At 40.6% G+C, this 16,270-nt stretch overlaps 1 protein-coding gene across 3 annotated transcripts in view; it reads left to right on the forward strand.

Annotated features, from left to right (window-relative positions):
• Positions 1-75: 75 nt before the first annotated feature.
• Positions 76-16,270, forward strand: part of TMEM104 (transmembrane protein 104) — a 117,982-nt gene continuing 101,787 nt past the window's right edge. For all 3 annotated transcript variants that reach the window (XM_054977855.1, XM_054977856.1, XM_054977857.1), the window contains exons 1-3: positions 76-213; positions 697-805; positions 2,626-2,732. In XM_054977855.1, coding sequence (XP_054833830.1) covers positions 2,688-2,732 — 45 coding nt within the window. In that variant the 5' untranslated portion in view covers positions 76-213; positions 697-805; positions 2,626-2,687. The remainder of the gene's footprint in view (positions 214-696; positions 806-2,625; positions 2,733-16,270) is intronic.

Consider the following 16,270-nt stretch of genomic DNA (forward strand, 5'->3'; position numbering starts at 1 on the left):
TAGTCACGCGTACGGAAGGCGGTGGCACAGTCTTCCATAGGCTTTTTGATGAGTGGGTTTGTACGCATGCGCCCCAGGAGTGTTTCTTTTCCGGCTCCTCAGGTTCCTCGCCGCGGGATGAGGGAAGCCGGCTCGGAGTTAGGCTAGGCGAGCCCCTCCGCGAAAGGGAGGCGGGAGTCGCTGCGGTTGCTGGTAGAGGCTTTGCGCGATGAGGTGAGAGATCTGTGTGCAGTGTGTGGCCCAGGGGGGTGGGGAGGGTCAACGTGGTGGTGGCAGTGAGGAGGAGGAGGAGGAGGAAGAAGAAGAGAAAGCTGTGAGTGAACAGACGCCCCTAGAATGACCCCATGGCAGATGTATCCTTGGGGTGGGCAATAACCATAGCAGCGGGGCGCTCACCATAAAGCAAAGGGGTCCTGCAGGGTCTTTAAGCTATCCTTAGAAGAAATTTAGTATACATAGGGAAATGAGAAATCAAACATGGTTTAGATATAAAGTACTTAATAATACATCTTAAATGAGCTGTTTGTTGGTACCTAAGCTACATCCCTTGTTTCCTTGATTAGATAGTATATATGTATGTTTCCGCTTGCGTGGTGAATCATTATAGGACATATAACACTCAGGTACGCTGATAGAATCACAGCTTTTTGTGACTTATGTTTACTTATCTGTTAATGATCTTTCTGAATTTTTCAGGATAAATATTGACCCATGGAGAAACATCGTTTTGCTCAGAAGCTACCCACCCTTGTTAATGGAAAGTTCTGAACAGTGACAGCCTGATCTTATGCATGTTTACTCTGAAGTAAGTCCTACTTCATTCAGTAGCACTTCTGAATGAGGACATAGGATTGCCACCCTCGCCTTCAAGGACACAATCTTGTTTAATGTCCTTGTTCATGTCTGTGGAATTGAAAGCATTGCCTAGTGCCTGCTGGGTTTATTGTATTGTTCACCAGTTTTATAATCCTGCTTTACTGTCTGTATGTGCAATGTTCTCTAACTTCCTTGGTTGTATGTTTTTTTTTTTACTGTTCTTACAGTGCAATCTCAAGTAAAGTTGCACCCTTCTAAGGCCTATGATTTTAATGGGTTTAGAAGGGGATAACTCTGTTTAAGATTATATTGTTACTGCAGAGTTTTAACTTGTCATCTGCTTTGACTCTCAGCAAGAAAGGAGGACTGTAAATTAAGTCACTAAATACAGAGAGAGCCAAGGAAAGTTGATATTATGAAAAACTTGTAATCTACATGTCCAGAGATTATGCCCCTGGGCTGTATAAAAGCATTATTAGTTTCAAGTCAGTGTATTTCAACTATATTAAAACTTATTTATATTTATTTTATTTACTTAAAATATTTATGTGCAGGCTTTCCACCCCAAAAAGGGTCCCCAAATATGGTCCCCAAGGCAGCAAATAACAGATAATCAAAACATTGAAATGACATTCAAAATACATGTATAAACACAGTAAAAACCTCACTGTATAAACACACACACACAACCAGGTAGGAGGGCCAATAATTTACTCTAGCTTTCACCACAATGGGGACCCAAAGTAGCTTACATAATTCTCCTCTCTCCATTTTATTCTCACAATGACCAAATGAGATAGATTAGGCGGAGTGTTTGTGACTGGCCCAAGCATACCCCCCCCCCCAAGCAGGCTTGCTTGGCAGAGTTGGGATTCGAACCTGGATCTCCCAGACCAATACATAGCACTGGTGTAACTGGATCTCCTAGTTTTACACAAACCACTCATTGAGCTAGTGTACACAGTTGATCAACATTTGAGAGTATGAATTTTATTTCAATTATTTCAAGCATGGTCTCCTTTGAATGAACCATCCCCTTAGATCTTGCACCTTCTAGAGTGATGGGGAACATTAATATTGTTTGGTGTTTTGCCATGACCATAGTCTCTTAAAAAGCCTTTAGGGGCATTGTGTAAGTTGTTGTATTAATGACAATTTTGTGGTTAAAAGTAGGGGTGTGCACCCTGAAAATACCCGAAGCGGGAAAAACATTCGGAAAAACCCAAAACCGATTCAGTTATTTGAATCGTTTCTGAATGCTCTGTAAAGATTCGGAGCATTCCAAAGTGATTCAGGGGGCTGGACTTTCTCCCAGCACCTCCTCATCCCCCCCACTTAGCCTCCTCGTCCCCTCCAACCCACTTACCTGGCTGGGGAAGGCCAGAGCCGCCGTCGCCGCCTCCGGGCCTGCAACAGCCCACAGGGTGGCTGGGAAGGCCAGATTTGGTGGCGTATGACACCACAGGGCGGTGAGGAAGCCCCCCCCCCCGCCTGCCAGATGAAGTTTAAAGGGACCTGCCACTTGCAAGAGGCAGGGAAAGGGCCCTTTAAACTTGGGTCCCGAAGCTTCCCAAAGCAACCCGAATGCTTCGGGGAAGCTTTGATTTGAGATTTCCCGAATCTTTACAGATCGGGTCCGATTTGGGTATTTTACCCGAATTGGAAACTCGAAGCACACACTCCTGGTTGAAAGCTGATGCTTGCTGAGATCAAGGTCTCTCTTTACTTTTGATCCCAAGGAAGGTTGATGCAGCATTATACTGCTACTTGCTTTAATTAACCAATATACTTATGTGATGTTTGTTCCAGGATAGCTGTAGCCGTGACAAAAAGGACTGACTGACCTTTGGAGGCCCTTCTGTCCCTTCAACATGGCTGGAGGGATTACTGATACAGGAGAGCTCTACTCTCCTTATGTGAGTATTTAACAGTGGTGTAATCACTTTATACAGCAACATACTTAGCGAGTTATTTGCCTGAAAACTTCTTGCGCAGAACAATTCTGTTACTATATGTCCTGTCTTCCAGAAAACAATACTACTGATTTGAAAATGAAATTGACTCGGGCATTGGGGAATGTTACTCCTTATCTGGCTTCTTGCTTCATTTCTGAATCATGAGGTTGATCATTTCTAATTATGCTCAATTAGGTCTGAATGTGATGTGTGTGCATCTCCCCCACACTGATTAATGTTTCTTTCATGTCCTTGAAGGAGTTGGCGGGGGGGGGGGGAGGCGGTGGTAGAGAACCCATCATAATCAACATGGCTTGATGCCTGTATCTTGTAATGCAGAACTGCAAGAGAAAGTACATAATTTCATAAACACGCTTCAGTGAGCAATGTGTTTTCAAAATATAATTAACATTTCAAATTCTCAGCATGGCCCCATCTGTGGATTCTTATATCCAGAGACTGGGGCTATGGTCAAACAAGACAGATCTTTCTACAAACCTTAGAAAAGCCCCTGGTTACAGAAAAATCTGAAATCATATATATGGAGGAGTTAAATAATCTTCAAAATGATAAAAGAAGTGCCTGTAGCTTTAAGAAACAGATTCCCTCAATGGAGGTTGCTAGACAACCACAACAGTATATTGCCGAAGGCTTTCATGGCCGGAGAACATTAGTTGTAGATTGTCCAGGCTGTATGGCCGTGGTCTTGGCATTGTAGTTCCTGATGTTTCACCAGCAGCTGTGACTGGCATCTTCAGAGGTGTAGCACCGAAAGACAGAGATCTCTCAGAGTCAATGTGTGAAGAAGATGTTAGCAGGTAATTTATATCTACTCAGGAAGGTGGGTTTGGGCTGAGTCATCCTGTAAGAGTTTCCCAGGTCAGATAAAGGTAGATTGTTTGGTGTGTGGGAAGGAGAGAGGGAATTAAGAAAAGGGAGAAGCTATGGGGGCTTAAAAGGAAGGTAAAGAGGAAATAGTGAGGGTGAGGAAATGAGATGCCCCCTGCAAGTCCTTGTGGGTCCTCTGCTTGTACATTATATTTCTTAGTATAAAAATAGGGGGGCTCAAAGAAGAGATGAATAGGAGATCTCATCAGTGAACAGGGTATCTAAAGAATGTTAGAAAGTGCTAGTGATATTTCAAAAGCAGTGTTCAAAGTGACATCATTATGCTTCAAGGAATTTCCTGAAGAAACATGAGACACGTCTTATCTGTTGCCTAGGTAGAATGCCGCTTAAGGTCCACTTATATTTACTGTGAGCCCTTCAGGGAAGGTGGAGAGTAAATATATTAAATAACTGAATATACTTTTTATACATTCATAAGTCTTGGGGATATTGCACATTCTCCTATGATCTAATGTCTGGGCTGCCAGTGCTGGTTTTTCTCTGTGTTGAAGCACAAACACACAGATCAGGCATTCAGGCAGACTTCAGACAGTACCGATAAACTCAGTTTATTTAGGATATTCATCCCAAAGAAGAAGTACTTTATGTGCTAGTGGCTAATATTTATTACAAAAAAATAGGACAGTTTGACTTTTGGGTTCCATGTTGAAATGGCATACTTGAGCTTGGAAGAAACAAATTTTTAACTGACGTCTACAGCATGTTCTGTCAATGTGCAGATTCCTAAATATGAAGTATCCTTTAAACTAATTCATACAATCTGTAGCAGGGTTTCTCTTGCAAAGATTGTGTATTCTTGAGCAAGAAACTTCAGCTGTTTTTTCTCCTGGGAAGCTTTACATATTACCTTGAGAATACATTGGAGCAGCCCTTTAAATGCCTGAAAGCCTAGTTTTAGGGGAATAGTTTATCTTTGTACAAATATACCTTTGTTCAGTATGTAACTTTTTAGTTTCTTCACAACAAAAGTTTGTGCAAGGACAGCTATAACAATCTCTCGTTAGCAAACAGTGTCTCCATATGTAGTATGATTTCAGATCTTGTGGGCTAAACAGAAACTCCAAACTAAACATTGTGTAAACCTTTTCTGATATGCAAACTAGGGACTAGGTCAAACTTGAGACAGCCAGGACAGGATATCATAAGTCTTTAGCATAGATCTGTTAAGAATATATGGTAAAAGGATATAAATCCTATGTGATACTTCTACATGAAGCTTTTCATTCTGGCTGCAGTGATCATTGTTAAGTCAATATTTTTTTAAAAAGAGAAATGGCTGTTGCCCGCATGTGTAAGGTTACCAGGTTTACTGCAGGGGCACTTGCTTATGGGTCTTTTCAAACTGTGTGATGTGTCCCTTGTTCAAAACTAGTTTGAAATGCTAGGCTTGCTTGAATGGATTCTGTCCTCTTTCCGTAGTTTAAATCCCTGTGCTAGTCCACCACTTTCAGTTAGGTTAACAAACAATAGGTTAACAAAAGATCAAGACTATAATCTTTTTCCATAAAGGCTGAAGAACTGGTTCTGGAACTAGTGATTTTTTTTTTACATTCAGAACAGAAAGAGCTGAACCTACAGCTTTTGAACCTCACTTCATCCTAATATATAACGCATAACACCTCCTCGTCAAATTTGCTCTCATAAGGGGTGATTTTCTGATTGCAAGTGAAGTTTGGAAAGACGTAAATCGATGATGCTTGCTGCCGCACTTAGTTCATATAAGATTGATCTCAGTCTTCAAGGGAAAATATAGACCTCCAAGATGTTAAATTACCAGCTACCTTGAAGATTGAGAATTATAGCACTGCAGAGTCTTCAGGCTATTGAAGTCTAAGAAAGTGTACCTGTCTCATTTTTAGAGAATGCAGGAATACATCTCTAGCTGCATGTGCTATAAATCATACTTCCATGATATTCTTTTTAATCAGTCAAAAGAAAGCTTCCAAGGTTTCTGGCCAAAATCTCTACAGAACTAAATTGTGGGCAATAGGTGATGTATGCTGGGAATGATACTTCTGCCTGGTTAGTTTAAAAAAACACAAAAACCTTCAGATTGAAGCATGTTTGTGTGCATCCTGTGGGAGATGAGTCAATAGACGGATTTCTGTTCTGATGCCAATGAGAACAGGAGGAACTTGTTCTCTCAAGGAAAAACAGATGTTTGTGCAAAAAAAAAAAGACTTCTGAACGATTCTCTTTGTATCACATCACTTCTGCCACAAATTCTTGATTAATGCAGTGTATATGTTCCTTTTTCTTGGTTAATTTTATTTATGAAAGCCCAAGCTCAAGGAGGTACAAAAAGGAGTTGAAATTAAACACCTTCTGCCTATAAATATTAAACAATTTTATGTATTAGTGAAATGAACCAACAAGTCAAGTCCAATATCAATAGTATACAAAGTCCCATTCACAAAGTTATCATGTGTTGTCTTGTTTCCTTAGTTTTCAAGGTTGCCTTCTATGGAGCACACACAGTCTTTCGACCTGTAGTTAATGGAAGCCCTGTGAGATGGGAAGAACAGAGGCGGTATTTCCAAACAAATGGCTGAGCTTTGCCGGCCCCGTCTCTTTCGGCTCGTTTCGAGAATAGTCTTCTTCCGGCCAATATTTCAACTCCTTTTTGTACCTCCTTGAGCTTGGGCTCGCAGTACTTAGGTTGACCTATAGGAGGTTTCCTTCTTACTTTTTGGCTTTAATTTTATTTATGCCCAGTTGGATAGCCAAAAGAATTGGATGTGGGGAGGATAAATTATTAGGGACTTCTCTTTTTCATGCCCACCGAAGCCATGCCTCCCTTTCCAGGATTCAGAGTGCTCTCAGGGTTTTAGCTGGCTAATCTCCCTTTTGAACTACTCTCATGATTTAGGGTGCATTAGGAACAAAACATCATTAGGCCATTTCAGATTTTCCTTTCCTACTCGAGGAGTCCCCCAAGTATGTGGAGAGTCTCGTGCCTGTGGATGGGCTGGTTGTTTTGCTTTCATGCTAAGCATGGGAGCCAGCCAGCTTATTCTTAGACATGGTGGTGTCTGTGGCAGCAATGGTGAGAGTTGCAGATGAACAGTCGCTCAGTCATTTTAAAGCTTTTTTTCCTTGGAGCTGTAAGTAGGAAACAACGGTCGACTGTAAGCCACTTTCATCATCAGACATGGTGGAGTGGTGGTATATAAGTTGGATGGATGGATAGATAAAAGAGTTAAAATTCTCTGCTAACCTGGTCACTGAAAAGGACATAAAAAAAAGGTTGCAGACAATACAACATCAGTTCTCAGCCTGATGATCTCTTACTGGGCTACCTATGAATGACCTTTTAACATACTTATTACCTGCAAAAGAAGATTGTTATCCAATTGTTGTTTTGAGTTTTTGTCAAAGGAAGGCAGCCACCACACTCAATAAGACCTTACTAAAGTCACTTAATATCTAGAAGGTGGATCAGAAAAACTAGTATCCCTGAACAAAGCCTCCTAGAACACAACTTCAAACAAAATGATTCCTTACAAAAGCTTTGTCCGGACAGAATATTAGCATACATCTTATCCACATTTATGTTGAGAAGCTAAGCTTTTTGTTCAACTCTATAATTAATAGTTCTTTTATCTAGAAACAACTTTAATAAGCTTGTTCATTGTTCTTTATAATACTGAGAAGATGGAGAGGGATTTGGATTCTGTTTTGTTTTTTAAAGGCAGATGTAATTCTGGCCCTCTAAACAAAGTTGTTGACCGCCTCCCCTGCAGTTTAAGAAAATTATCGTCTATCTGTTTCTTGTGATTATAGAGATTAAGAAATATCAAAGACAAGTGGGGGACCTGCAAGGACTTGCAGGCAGTGTCTCATTTCTCCTCTCCTCACAATTTCCTCTTTCCCTTCCATGCCCCCATAGCATCTCTTCCTGCTTCCTTCTCTCATTCTCACCCACCTTTGTCCACCCCTGTCTTCACCTCCACCACCCAGGCGGCCTTTGCCCAATGGCCCAGTTGCATGCTGCTCACTGAGCCAGGCTGAGCTGAATGGTAGGAAACCTGCAAGGATTTGCAGGGGTACTTTGCTTTCCCCTGTAGTCCCTTCCCCACACTATTTCCTCTTTTCATCTTCATGGCATCCTCCATAAGCTCACCTTTCCCTGCATCCTTCTCTCCTTCAAACCTGCTAAACAACCTACCTTTTATCTGCTCCCCATCTTCGTCTATATTTATTAATTTACTTCCTTTATATATTGCCTTTCTTCACAATGGACACCCTCAGCAGCTTACATCATTCTCCTTGCCTCCATATTATCCTCACAACAACCCTGAGAGGTAGGTCAGGCTGAGAGTGTGTGACTGGATCAAAGTCACCCAGTAAACTTTCACAGTAGAGTGGTGATTCAATCTGGGTCTCCCAGGTCCTACACTGAAGCTCTAATCTCTACACTACAGTGGCTTTTGGCGGGAGTGGTGGGGTAGGTTGGGTGCTGTTGAATAGCAGCAAGCAGCTGGACCTGGATGAGTCATGGCAGTCTTGTGGTATCAAGTCCCCTGGTGGTTGCTCTGGGCCTGCTCCCAATCAGTCCTCCCTCAAAGGCCCAAGCAGCCCTGGAAAGGGCCCCGCTCCCTGCCCCTGCCTTTTCCTGACAAACCAAGACCGGAATACTGGCTAATGGCTGCCTAGCAACAACCACTGAGGACATCTGGTTAAAGCTTCTGGTGCTCCTTTTATCATTTGGGTTTTTTTTAACCCCACAGTGTATTTTTTTTAGATTTCAGATTTTTTTTTGCAAATCGGGGGCATTTTTAGGGTCTGTGGGAAGGTCTGAATTGGTCTGTTTATGGCCCCAGCCTCTGGGTTTAAGTATCCTCAGATCAGGGCGACTAGGCTATTATTATATAAGATGAAACCAAACATCAACATCTGTAACCCAGTTCTCAACTTGTTACACTCTCCCCTTTCCCAGAATGCCGAATAGCAACTGGCAGTAAGAGACCAGAGAACAATATGCGCTAAACATGGAAAGAAATGCCTTATCTGCTTGTTCTAAATTCTGATGTACTTTGATTACAAGAAATGCATTTTAAGAGCAACACTCTCCCAGTTCTAAAAACCACCAGATTTGACAGGCAAGTTGCAGCTGCTAGCTCATGCAGATCAATGGAGTAGCAATTCTTTTAGGTAGAGGGTTTCCTTTAGAAGTACAAAGCTTCATAGCTGCTCTACATAGCAGATCCCTTTTTATTAAAGCAAAAAAGAGTATCAGTTGAACCACTACCACGGTTGACGCTTCTTCAGATTATTACTATATCTAATGCTGATATAGCATTAGATATTAAATACAGTTTCGTGTTCAAACTTTTTCAAAGGCTCACAAAATAACAGAATATCCAATACAACTTTTAACCAGTCAGTCTCATGTCATCAGGTTGGTGTGTTATTGACGGAATGATTCCCGGGAAGTAGACGCTGGCAATGCCCGTTAGGCTCCGCCTATCCTCAACTATGAATTTTTCATGAGATTTTTTCATCTTGGAGAATCCCTAGGAAGTTTTCCTAGTGGTCTGAGCAACACCTGTATACCTGCAAAATAAGAAAAAACAGTGAATAAAGATTTGGAAATAGTGACTTACCTTTATAAGTTCCTTTGGACTGTGTCTTCACCAGTTGGATTTCAAAAATTGGACTTTATAGGATTATTGCATCCAGTTGTGGTTCTCTAAGTAGTGTATTTATTGTTGAGGACCTTGGTAATAGTTTGTATTCATAGTATTTATAATATGATACTTATTGTTCTTTGTTTGCACTTTTAGCACTTAGCACTTTTCATATAAGAAAGTAATTTATAAAAAGAAAAAAGAAAAAATAAATCCAAAAAATATATATTTCAGCATTAGATATAGTAATATTGTGTTCTACCCTCTGGCAGGGTTCATTTGCTTTACTTGTTGTTTCTATTCCAGAGGGGCCCCTTTATTTGCTCTCTACTTCAGATTAGTCAGAATTTATCTGCAACACTGTTACTAAACAATGAACTGTCTGAAGCTCTTGCAAATGAAATACAACATTATTTGGATGTGAGTGCCTCTACTGAATATTTGGGATGCATTCAAAGCCGCTATAAGAGTCAATTGCATTGTATGGCTTCCCGTTAAAAAACAGAATGACAAGAAAAAAATTGATTTTGGAAAAAAAAATAGAGGCAGTAGAAGTAACTCAAAGTCATCAAGAACACGAAAGTCTGCCAAGTATTAAAGAAAGAAGAGCTAGACTTACTTAGAAACACTCAAAATCCTGAAATCTATCCTTTATAAAAATCAGAAATATCATGAAAGAGACAGAAAGGCAACTACTTGCTAAGAGGTTATCCCATAAATTAAATGTAAACAGAGTACTCTCAATAAAATCCCAAACAGGCACAATTTCGTGTATTCACTGAAATTAGAAAGTTTATATAATATTACGCTGATTTATATTCTGTTACTGATCTGACTGGAAAACACCCCCCCAGACACCTTTCTTTAGAAAAAAGGCAGCATTTCACCGGAACATACACGTTAGAAAAAAAACTATCACTATGGAAGAAGGCATTTAAATATCATTTTAAAAATTAAAGAGCAATAAAACCACTGGGAAAGATGGCTTTCCAGTACAATCTTATTTAAAAATGCTAACTTTTATTAATTAAGCCTTTTACTGAACTCTTTAACAATATTTTCCAATCCGGCAAAATCCCAGCTATGTAGAAAGCAGCTTGAGTAGTTGTTATCCCTAAACCTTGTAGAGACCAAATACTAATAGAATTCTATAGTGCCATAGTACTACTTAACCAAGATGTCAACATTTATTGCTTTTTGCCAGTATTGTCAATAACTGATCAATAACTAATGATTGAATTAATCACTCGTAGAGGAACAGGTATTATCCCTGCTCCTTTATGCCCTATCAATTAAGACTGTGTGGCTAATGAGCACAGAAAAAACATAAATATTAAGAGTACAAATAGGAAATCAAATGCATAAAGTCAGTTTATTTGCAGACAACTTATATTGAACATATACAATGAAATCATTACTGGCTTTTAACCCCAAAACATCAGTTTTCGGTAGAAATTAATCACTGGTACGTGGAAACGCCTAGGGATTTGTTCATCTCTTTTATGATGAGAATGAGCACCCACATTCATACACTGCATCAAATTCAGGTTAAAAACATTCTAAACTAGCAAAATAGTAAAGAATCCAGTAGCACCTTAAAGAGTAACCATAAGCATCTGACAAAGAGAGCTGTGATTCTCGAAAGCTTATGCTACAATAAAGCTGGTTAGTCTTTAAGGTGCTACTGGACTATTTACTATTTTGCTACTACATTCTAAAACAGTTAACTCCTCTGATTCTAAACTGGTAGCAAGTTGTTACTACAGCTCTGAGCGTCAAGGAGAGAGTTCATGTGGCTAAGAAATTATTAGGCTTATTCTCATCATGATCAAACTGGTTCATTGGTGATGTTTGAATATTGCTAATGTGCATATTTTCTAGTTTACTATTCAAATCTGAGAGCAGAAGCAAGTAACAGTTATAATACACAGTTGCCTGCCTTGAAGGTCTGGCCTTTGACAGCAAGCTACTCACAGTAATAAAAATCCAATATGTTAATTCCTGTGGTATACCAGTAAATTTTTTAAAAACCTCTTTCACAGCTAAGTATGTTTGGCAGGGAAATTATTATGCTGTTTGCTCTTTATTGACTGACAAGCTTTAGAATGTTCATCTGTACTGTACATAGACTCATAGAGTTGGAAGGGGCCTTACAGACAATGTAGTCCACCCCCTGCCCAATACAGGAACAGCATAAAGCATGGTTGTTGTGGGTTTTCCGGGCTGTATTGCCGTGGTCTTGGCATTGTAGTTCCTGACGTTTCGCCAGCAGCTGTGGCTGGCATCTTCAGAGGTGTAGCACCAAAAGACAGAGATCTCTCAGTGTCACAGTGTGGAAAAGAGAAGAGATGTAGGTCATTTGTATCTACTCAGGAGGGGTGGGGTTGAGCTGAGTCATCCTGTAAGAGTTTCCCAGGGTGTGGAATGCTAATGGCGGGAGGCTTCTAGTTTACTCAAGGCTCAACCCCACCCCTCCTGAGTAGATACAAATGACCTACATCTCTTCTCTTTTCCACACTGTGACACTGAGAGATCTCTGTCTTTTGGTGCTACACCTCTGAAGATGCCAGCCACAGCTGCTGGCGAAACGTCAGGAACTACAATGCCAAGACCACGGCAATACAGCCCGGAAAACCCACAACAACCATCGTTCTCCAGCCGTGAAAGCCTTCGACAAAGCATAAAGCATCCCCGATACATATATGTCTAGCTGCTCCTTGAAGACTGCCAATGAGGGGGAACTCACTCAGGCAGCTGATTCCACTGCTGGATTACTCTTAACTTGAAGAAGTTTTTCTTAATATCCAGCCAGTACCGTCCCTCCTGTAGTTTAAATCCCATTGTTTTGAGTGCTGTCCTCTGTTTCCAACAGGAGCAGCTCCCTTCCCTCCCCTAAGTGAAAGCCTTTTAAATACTTAAAGAGAGCAATCATGTCTCTCCGCAACCTCCTCTTCTCCAGTCTAAACATTCCTGAGTCCCTCAGTCTTTCCTCATAGGGCTTTGTCTCCAAGCCCCTGATCATCCTGGTTGTTCTCCTCTGTATCTGTTCCAGTTTGTCTACACCGTTTTTAAAATGAGGCCTCCAGAACTGGTCACAAGAATCCAGGTGGGGCCTGACCAACATAGTATATAGTGGGACAATGATATCTTGTGATTTGGGGGGTTCTGCCTTTGTTGATACACCCCAAGATTGCATTTGCTTTTTTTGCTGCTGCATGACACTGACTACTCATATTTTGCTTCTCATCAACCTGTATCCCGAGATCTTCACACACACTGCTGCTACCCAGAAGTGTATCCCTCATCGAGTATGCATGCTTTGCTTTTGTTGCCCATGTGGAGAACCTGGCACTTATCCATGTTAAATGACATCTTATTCAAATCTGCCCACTTTTCCAGTGTGTTCAGATCTTGTTGAATTCTATTTCTGTCTTCAAGGGTGTTTGCTACTCCTCCCAGTTTGGTGTCAACATCCATTTTCAGCTCCTTCCAGGGGAAGTGAATGACTACTCAAGGTTTTTCAGCCACGTCAGAAAAAACTGTGCGACACTTGTTTGCAGTTTCCCTATCTAGAACAGATGATGATGTTAACAATGGAAAAGATTAGATTACTGCATTTTCCCAAGCTGAGACAGTCCATAACAGCATAGTCAGCATATCTGTGGGGTTGCACAAACACTTTCTGTGTTGGTATGAGTTAGCGAATGTTTCTTTACTGAGGCAGTGCTATTTTCAATGAGGCTGTAGATTAGCATTATCGTTTCAGTTTGGGTTGAGTGAATGTTGTCATCCATCCCTGTTTAGATTAGCCTGTTCAAAAATTTAACAAATGAAAATCAGGAGATTAAATTGGAAGGATTATTAATAAACATTTATTAGAAAACAATGTTGTTATATCAAATTCAGTTGGGGTAGTAGGGTGATAAAAGAAATGATAAAATTTAAAAATGTATTATGGATCACTTTGGGGGATTAAATTTAGGGAAGTGTGGCATTGAATTTCACATATCAAAGTTTACTTCGTCTGTTAATAAAGTTGTATTTACCATGCAGTAAATGGTTGATATTTAAAAAGCAATTTTGTTAAATGGCTGTGGAAATATTTAGAAGGCTCTAGACTCCAGGCATGCATCACTGAATGAAAGATGAACAGATCAAATATCTAGAACTTTTATTTTTACCACAATTTCTACTGGGGTTTCTCTGAGGTGCTGCATACTTGGAAAAGATGTTTTTACTTAAGTGTATGTAGTTTTTAAAAAACTCATTTGAACAAAGACTTACAAAGGGAAAAAAAGAAGCCTGCCTTATTTAATAGCCGTGTTAATAGCAGTGGAATTTCAATCAGAATGTGTACAAGGAAGTGTTAAATAAGATACACATGAATCTGCTATGGATATAAGAAAATGCTACAGATTTGAGTTTCTTCTGCTGGTACGCCCCTTGTGTGCTGACATTGTGTTCACCTCCTTATCAGTATTAACCGTAATTTACTTCGATATCTGAGTCAGGTAGTCCATGGGTACCACAAATCACTGTCACCCTCCAAACCGTATTCACGTTATAATCCTACGTAGCGATACTCCAGTGTAAGCCCATTAGTTTCATTGAGCTCAGAATGGATTAATCTTTGCATAGGCATTGGTTGTCGTAAACCTACTTCACACCATTCATAAAAAGTTAGGTCTGTCTATCTGCCTCTCCCTCTCACAAACACACACAATCACCATACAGGAAAGAAATCTCTAGCAAGTGTACATTTTTCTTAGTCTAGCAGAGTAGAAGACAAACATACAAAACTATATAGGTATTTTCTTTCAGTGACACATTTAATATATATAATTAGGGCCCACATATATTCCAACGTTTATCAATAAAAGACACTCCTATTTTTCCCCCATAATTCTTTGTATTTCCTGAACCTTTCCTCCCACGTTCATGAAAATTATATACCTTTTAGACACAGGCCTTCTTTATAAGACTTCAGTGTCATCGTATTACTATTCTAATTCGGTCATATCGGACTGCACAGTACACCTATATGCCAGGTGGAAACAAGATGTCTTCCAAGCGTACTTGTCGCAGATACTGACCACTGAAAATATTAATCTGCTTTATGTGGTGTAAAGGGTTTTTTAAAAAAGCCTTTCCACAATGATGGGTTTCCCTTCCTCCTCTTTTTCCGGGCTCTCATAAGTTATTTATCACAAACATACTTAAAAAAAGGTTGAAGAAGCCAATACTTTGAAAGGAAGAACCGTAGACACATAGATTGCTAGATAGTTTCTATTCTTTCAGACTGCTTGAAATTGGAACTCTGTGGCCAGCTGATATGGAATGCCTCCTTCCCCAGAAACATATTGCAAAAATTCTAATTGCGATGGAGCAAAAAGATCACATTAAATCATCACAAAAGTGTTGAGATGCATTTTTGAGGTGGTCAGTTGCCAACTCAAGATGCCAAAGGTAATTAGGGTTCCAATTCCAACTGGGGAAGCTCCTGGAGTTTTGAAGGCAACGTTTGTGAAGAAGAGGGAGGTCAGCAGAAAAGAGATGTCACGTAATGTGATGATGTCACGTCCAGGTCAAAAGTCAGCACCTCAAGCTCCCCTGCCTTCCTGTACGATCAATTCTACCAAAACTTTAAGTTTAAATTTCCCACATCCCAGTCCTTTCTCTCTTTTCCTCCCACCTCACATGTGCATATATTCTCTGAGCCATACTAATGCTTTCATCCTGAGTACTTGTGCTGGAATAACTGTTTGCTATCTAGTAAATCTAAAAAAAATCTCAAAATCCTCTCCAGGTTTTCTCAGTGTTTCTTTTTCTCAGAGAAAAATCTACTCTGAAGGACCATGGGAAGATGCCAGCAAAAACACCCAACTGGCCTCTCATCTTTAGTATTTTTACTGATGTCAATCCATTTTTCCAAGTCTCTATGGCATTCCACTTAGAAGTCCTGGAGCATTCATTTTCTGTAGTCACTCTAGGACTTCTGTTTCTCCTAGACTCTCTTCTCCTAGACTCTCTCCAAAGCTTCCATTTGTTCCAAGAGAACAGACCTTTGTAGTCTGGAGTTCAATTGTTATTCTGGGAGAACTCCAGACCCCATGTTGAGGTTGGTAATCCTGATGGTAATATGTCATATGAAAACAGAATTCTGTCCATGATGACTGTACCAGCGAGACTAGATCTCAGTGCCTACAATATTTAACTGAATTTAAGTGATTAAATTTGTGATCTGCATGTATTGGGAAGTAGATAACAGTCTCTTAACTCATTAAATGTAACACAGTCCACCTGTTAATATATTAAAGGATACCCGTACTGTTCCTTTGGTACTATTGCAGTATGCTTCCTGAGGTTTACACCAATCAGTCTTTGAAGGTAGCACTGTAGTAGTTAAGATGCAAAGTTATCAAGAAACATGTAATAGATACTAGGTCCTTAACTTCCCAGTGTGGATGTAGGTAAGTGATACAGATTAGTGTTTAATACTACTATTAGCAACGGAGCCCGTTGTGAGAAGAAATACAAAGGGCGCTAGCTGTGGGGCCTTGGGAGGGCTGCGCTTGCACCCTCCCAAGGCCCCCACAGCAGCAGCAGGGATCTCTGCCCCCCCACAACATGGCCTTTCCATCTCCTCCGCAGCAGCTGTGGGGCTGCGCTGCACCTTCCCACTGGCTCCATGGTCCTTCAGTGGCCTGCCGCAAACAGCACAGAGGCTTGGCATGGACCCCCCCCTCCAAGGCCCCGCAGCAGCCCTGCTAGGTCTCCAGGGCATGCCAATGACCTTTTATCCTGACACAGGTGCACCCACAGACCCCTCAGTGCACCTGTGCGGGGATAAAAAGTGAGTTGTCGCCAATACAGCTCGACTTTTATAAAGTAAGATTCATCTGCAAAACAGGTGCTGAAAAGTTAGTCACTAGTTAGAACATTGTTAATTATTAACATGAA

Source organism: Eublepharis macularius, chromosome 4 (assembly GCF_028583425.1).
Source record: "Eublepharis macularius isolate TG4126 chromosome 4, MPM_Emac_v1.0, whole genome shotgun sequence".
Taxonomy (NCBI): Eukaryota; Metazoa; Chordata; class Lepidosauria; order Squamata; family Eublepharidae; genus Eublepharis; species Eublepharis macularius.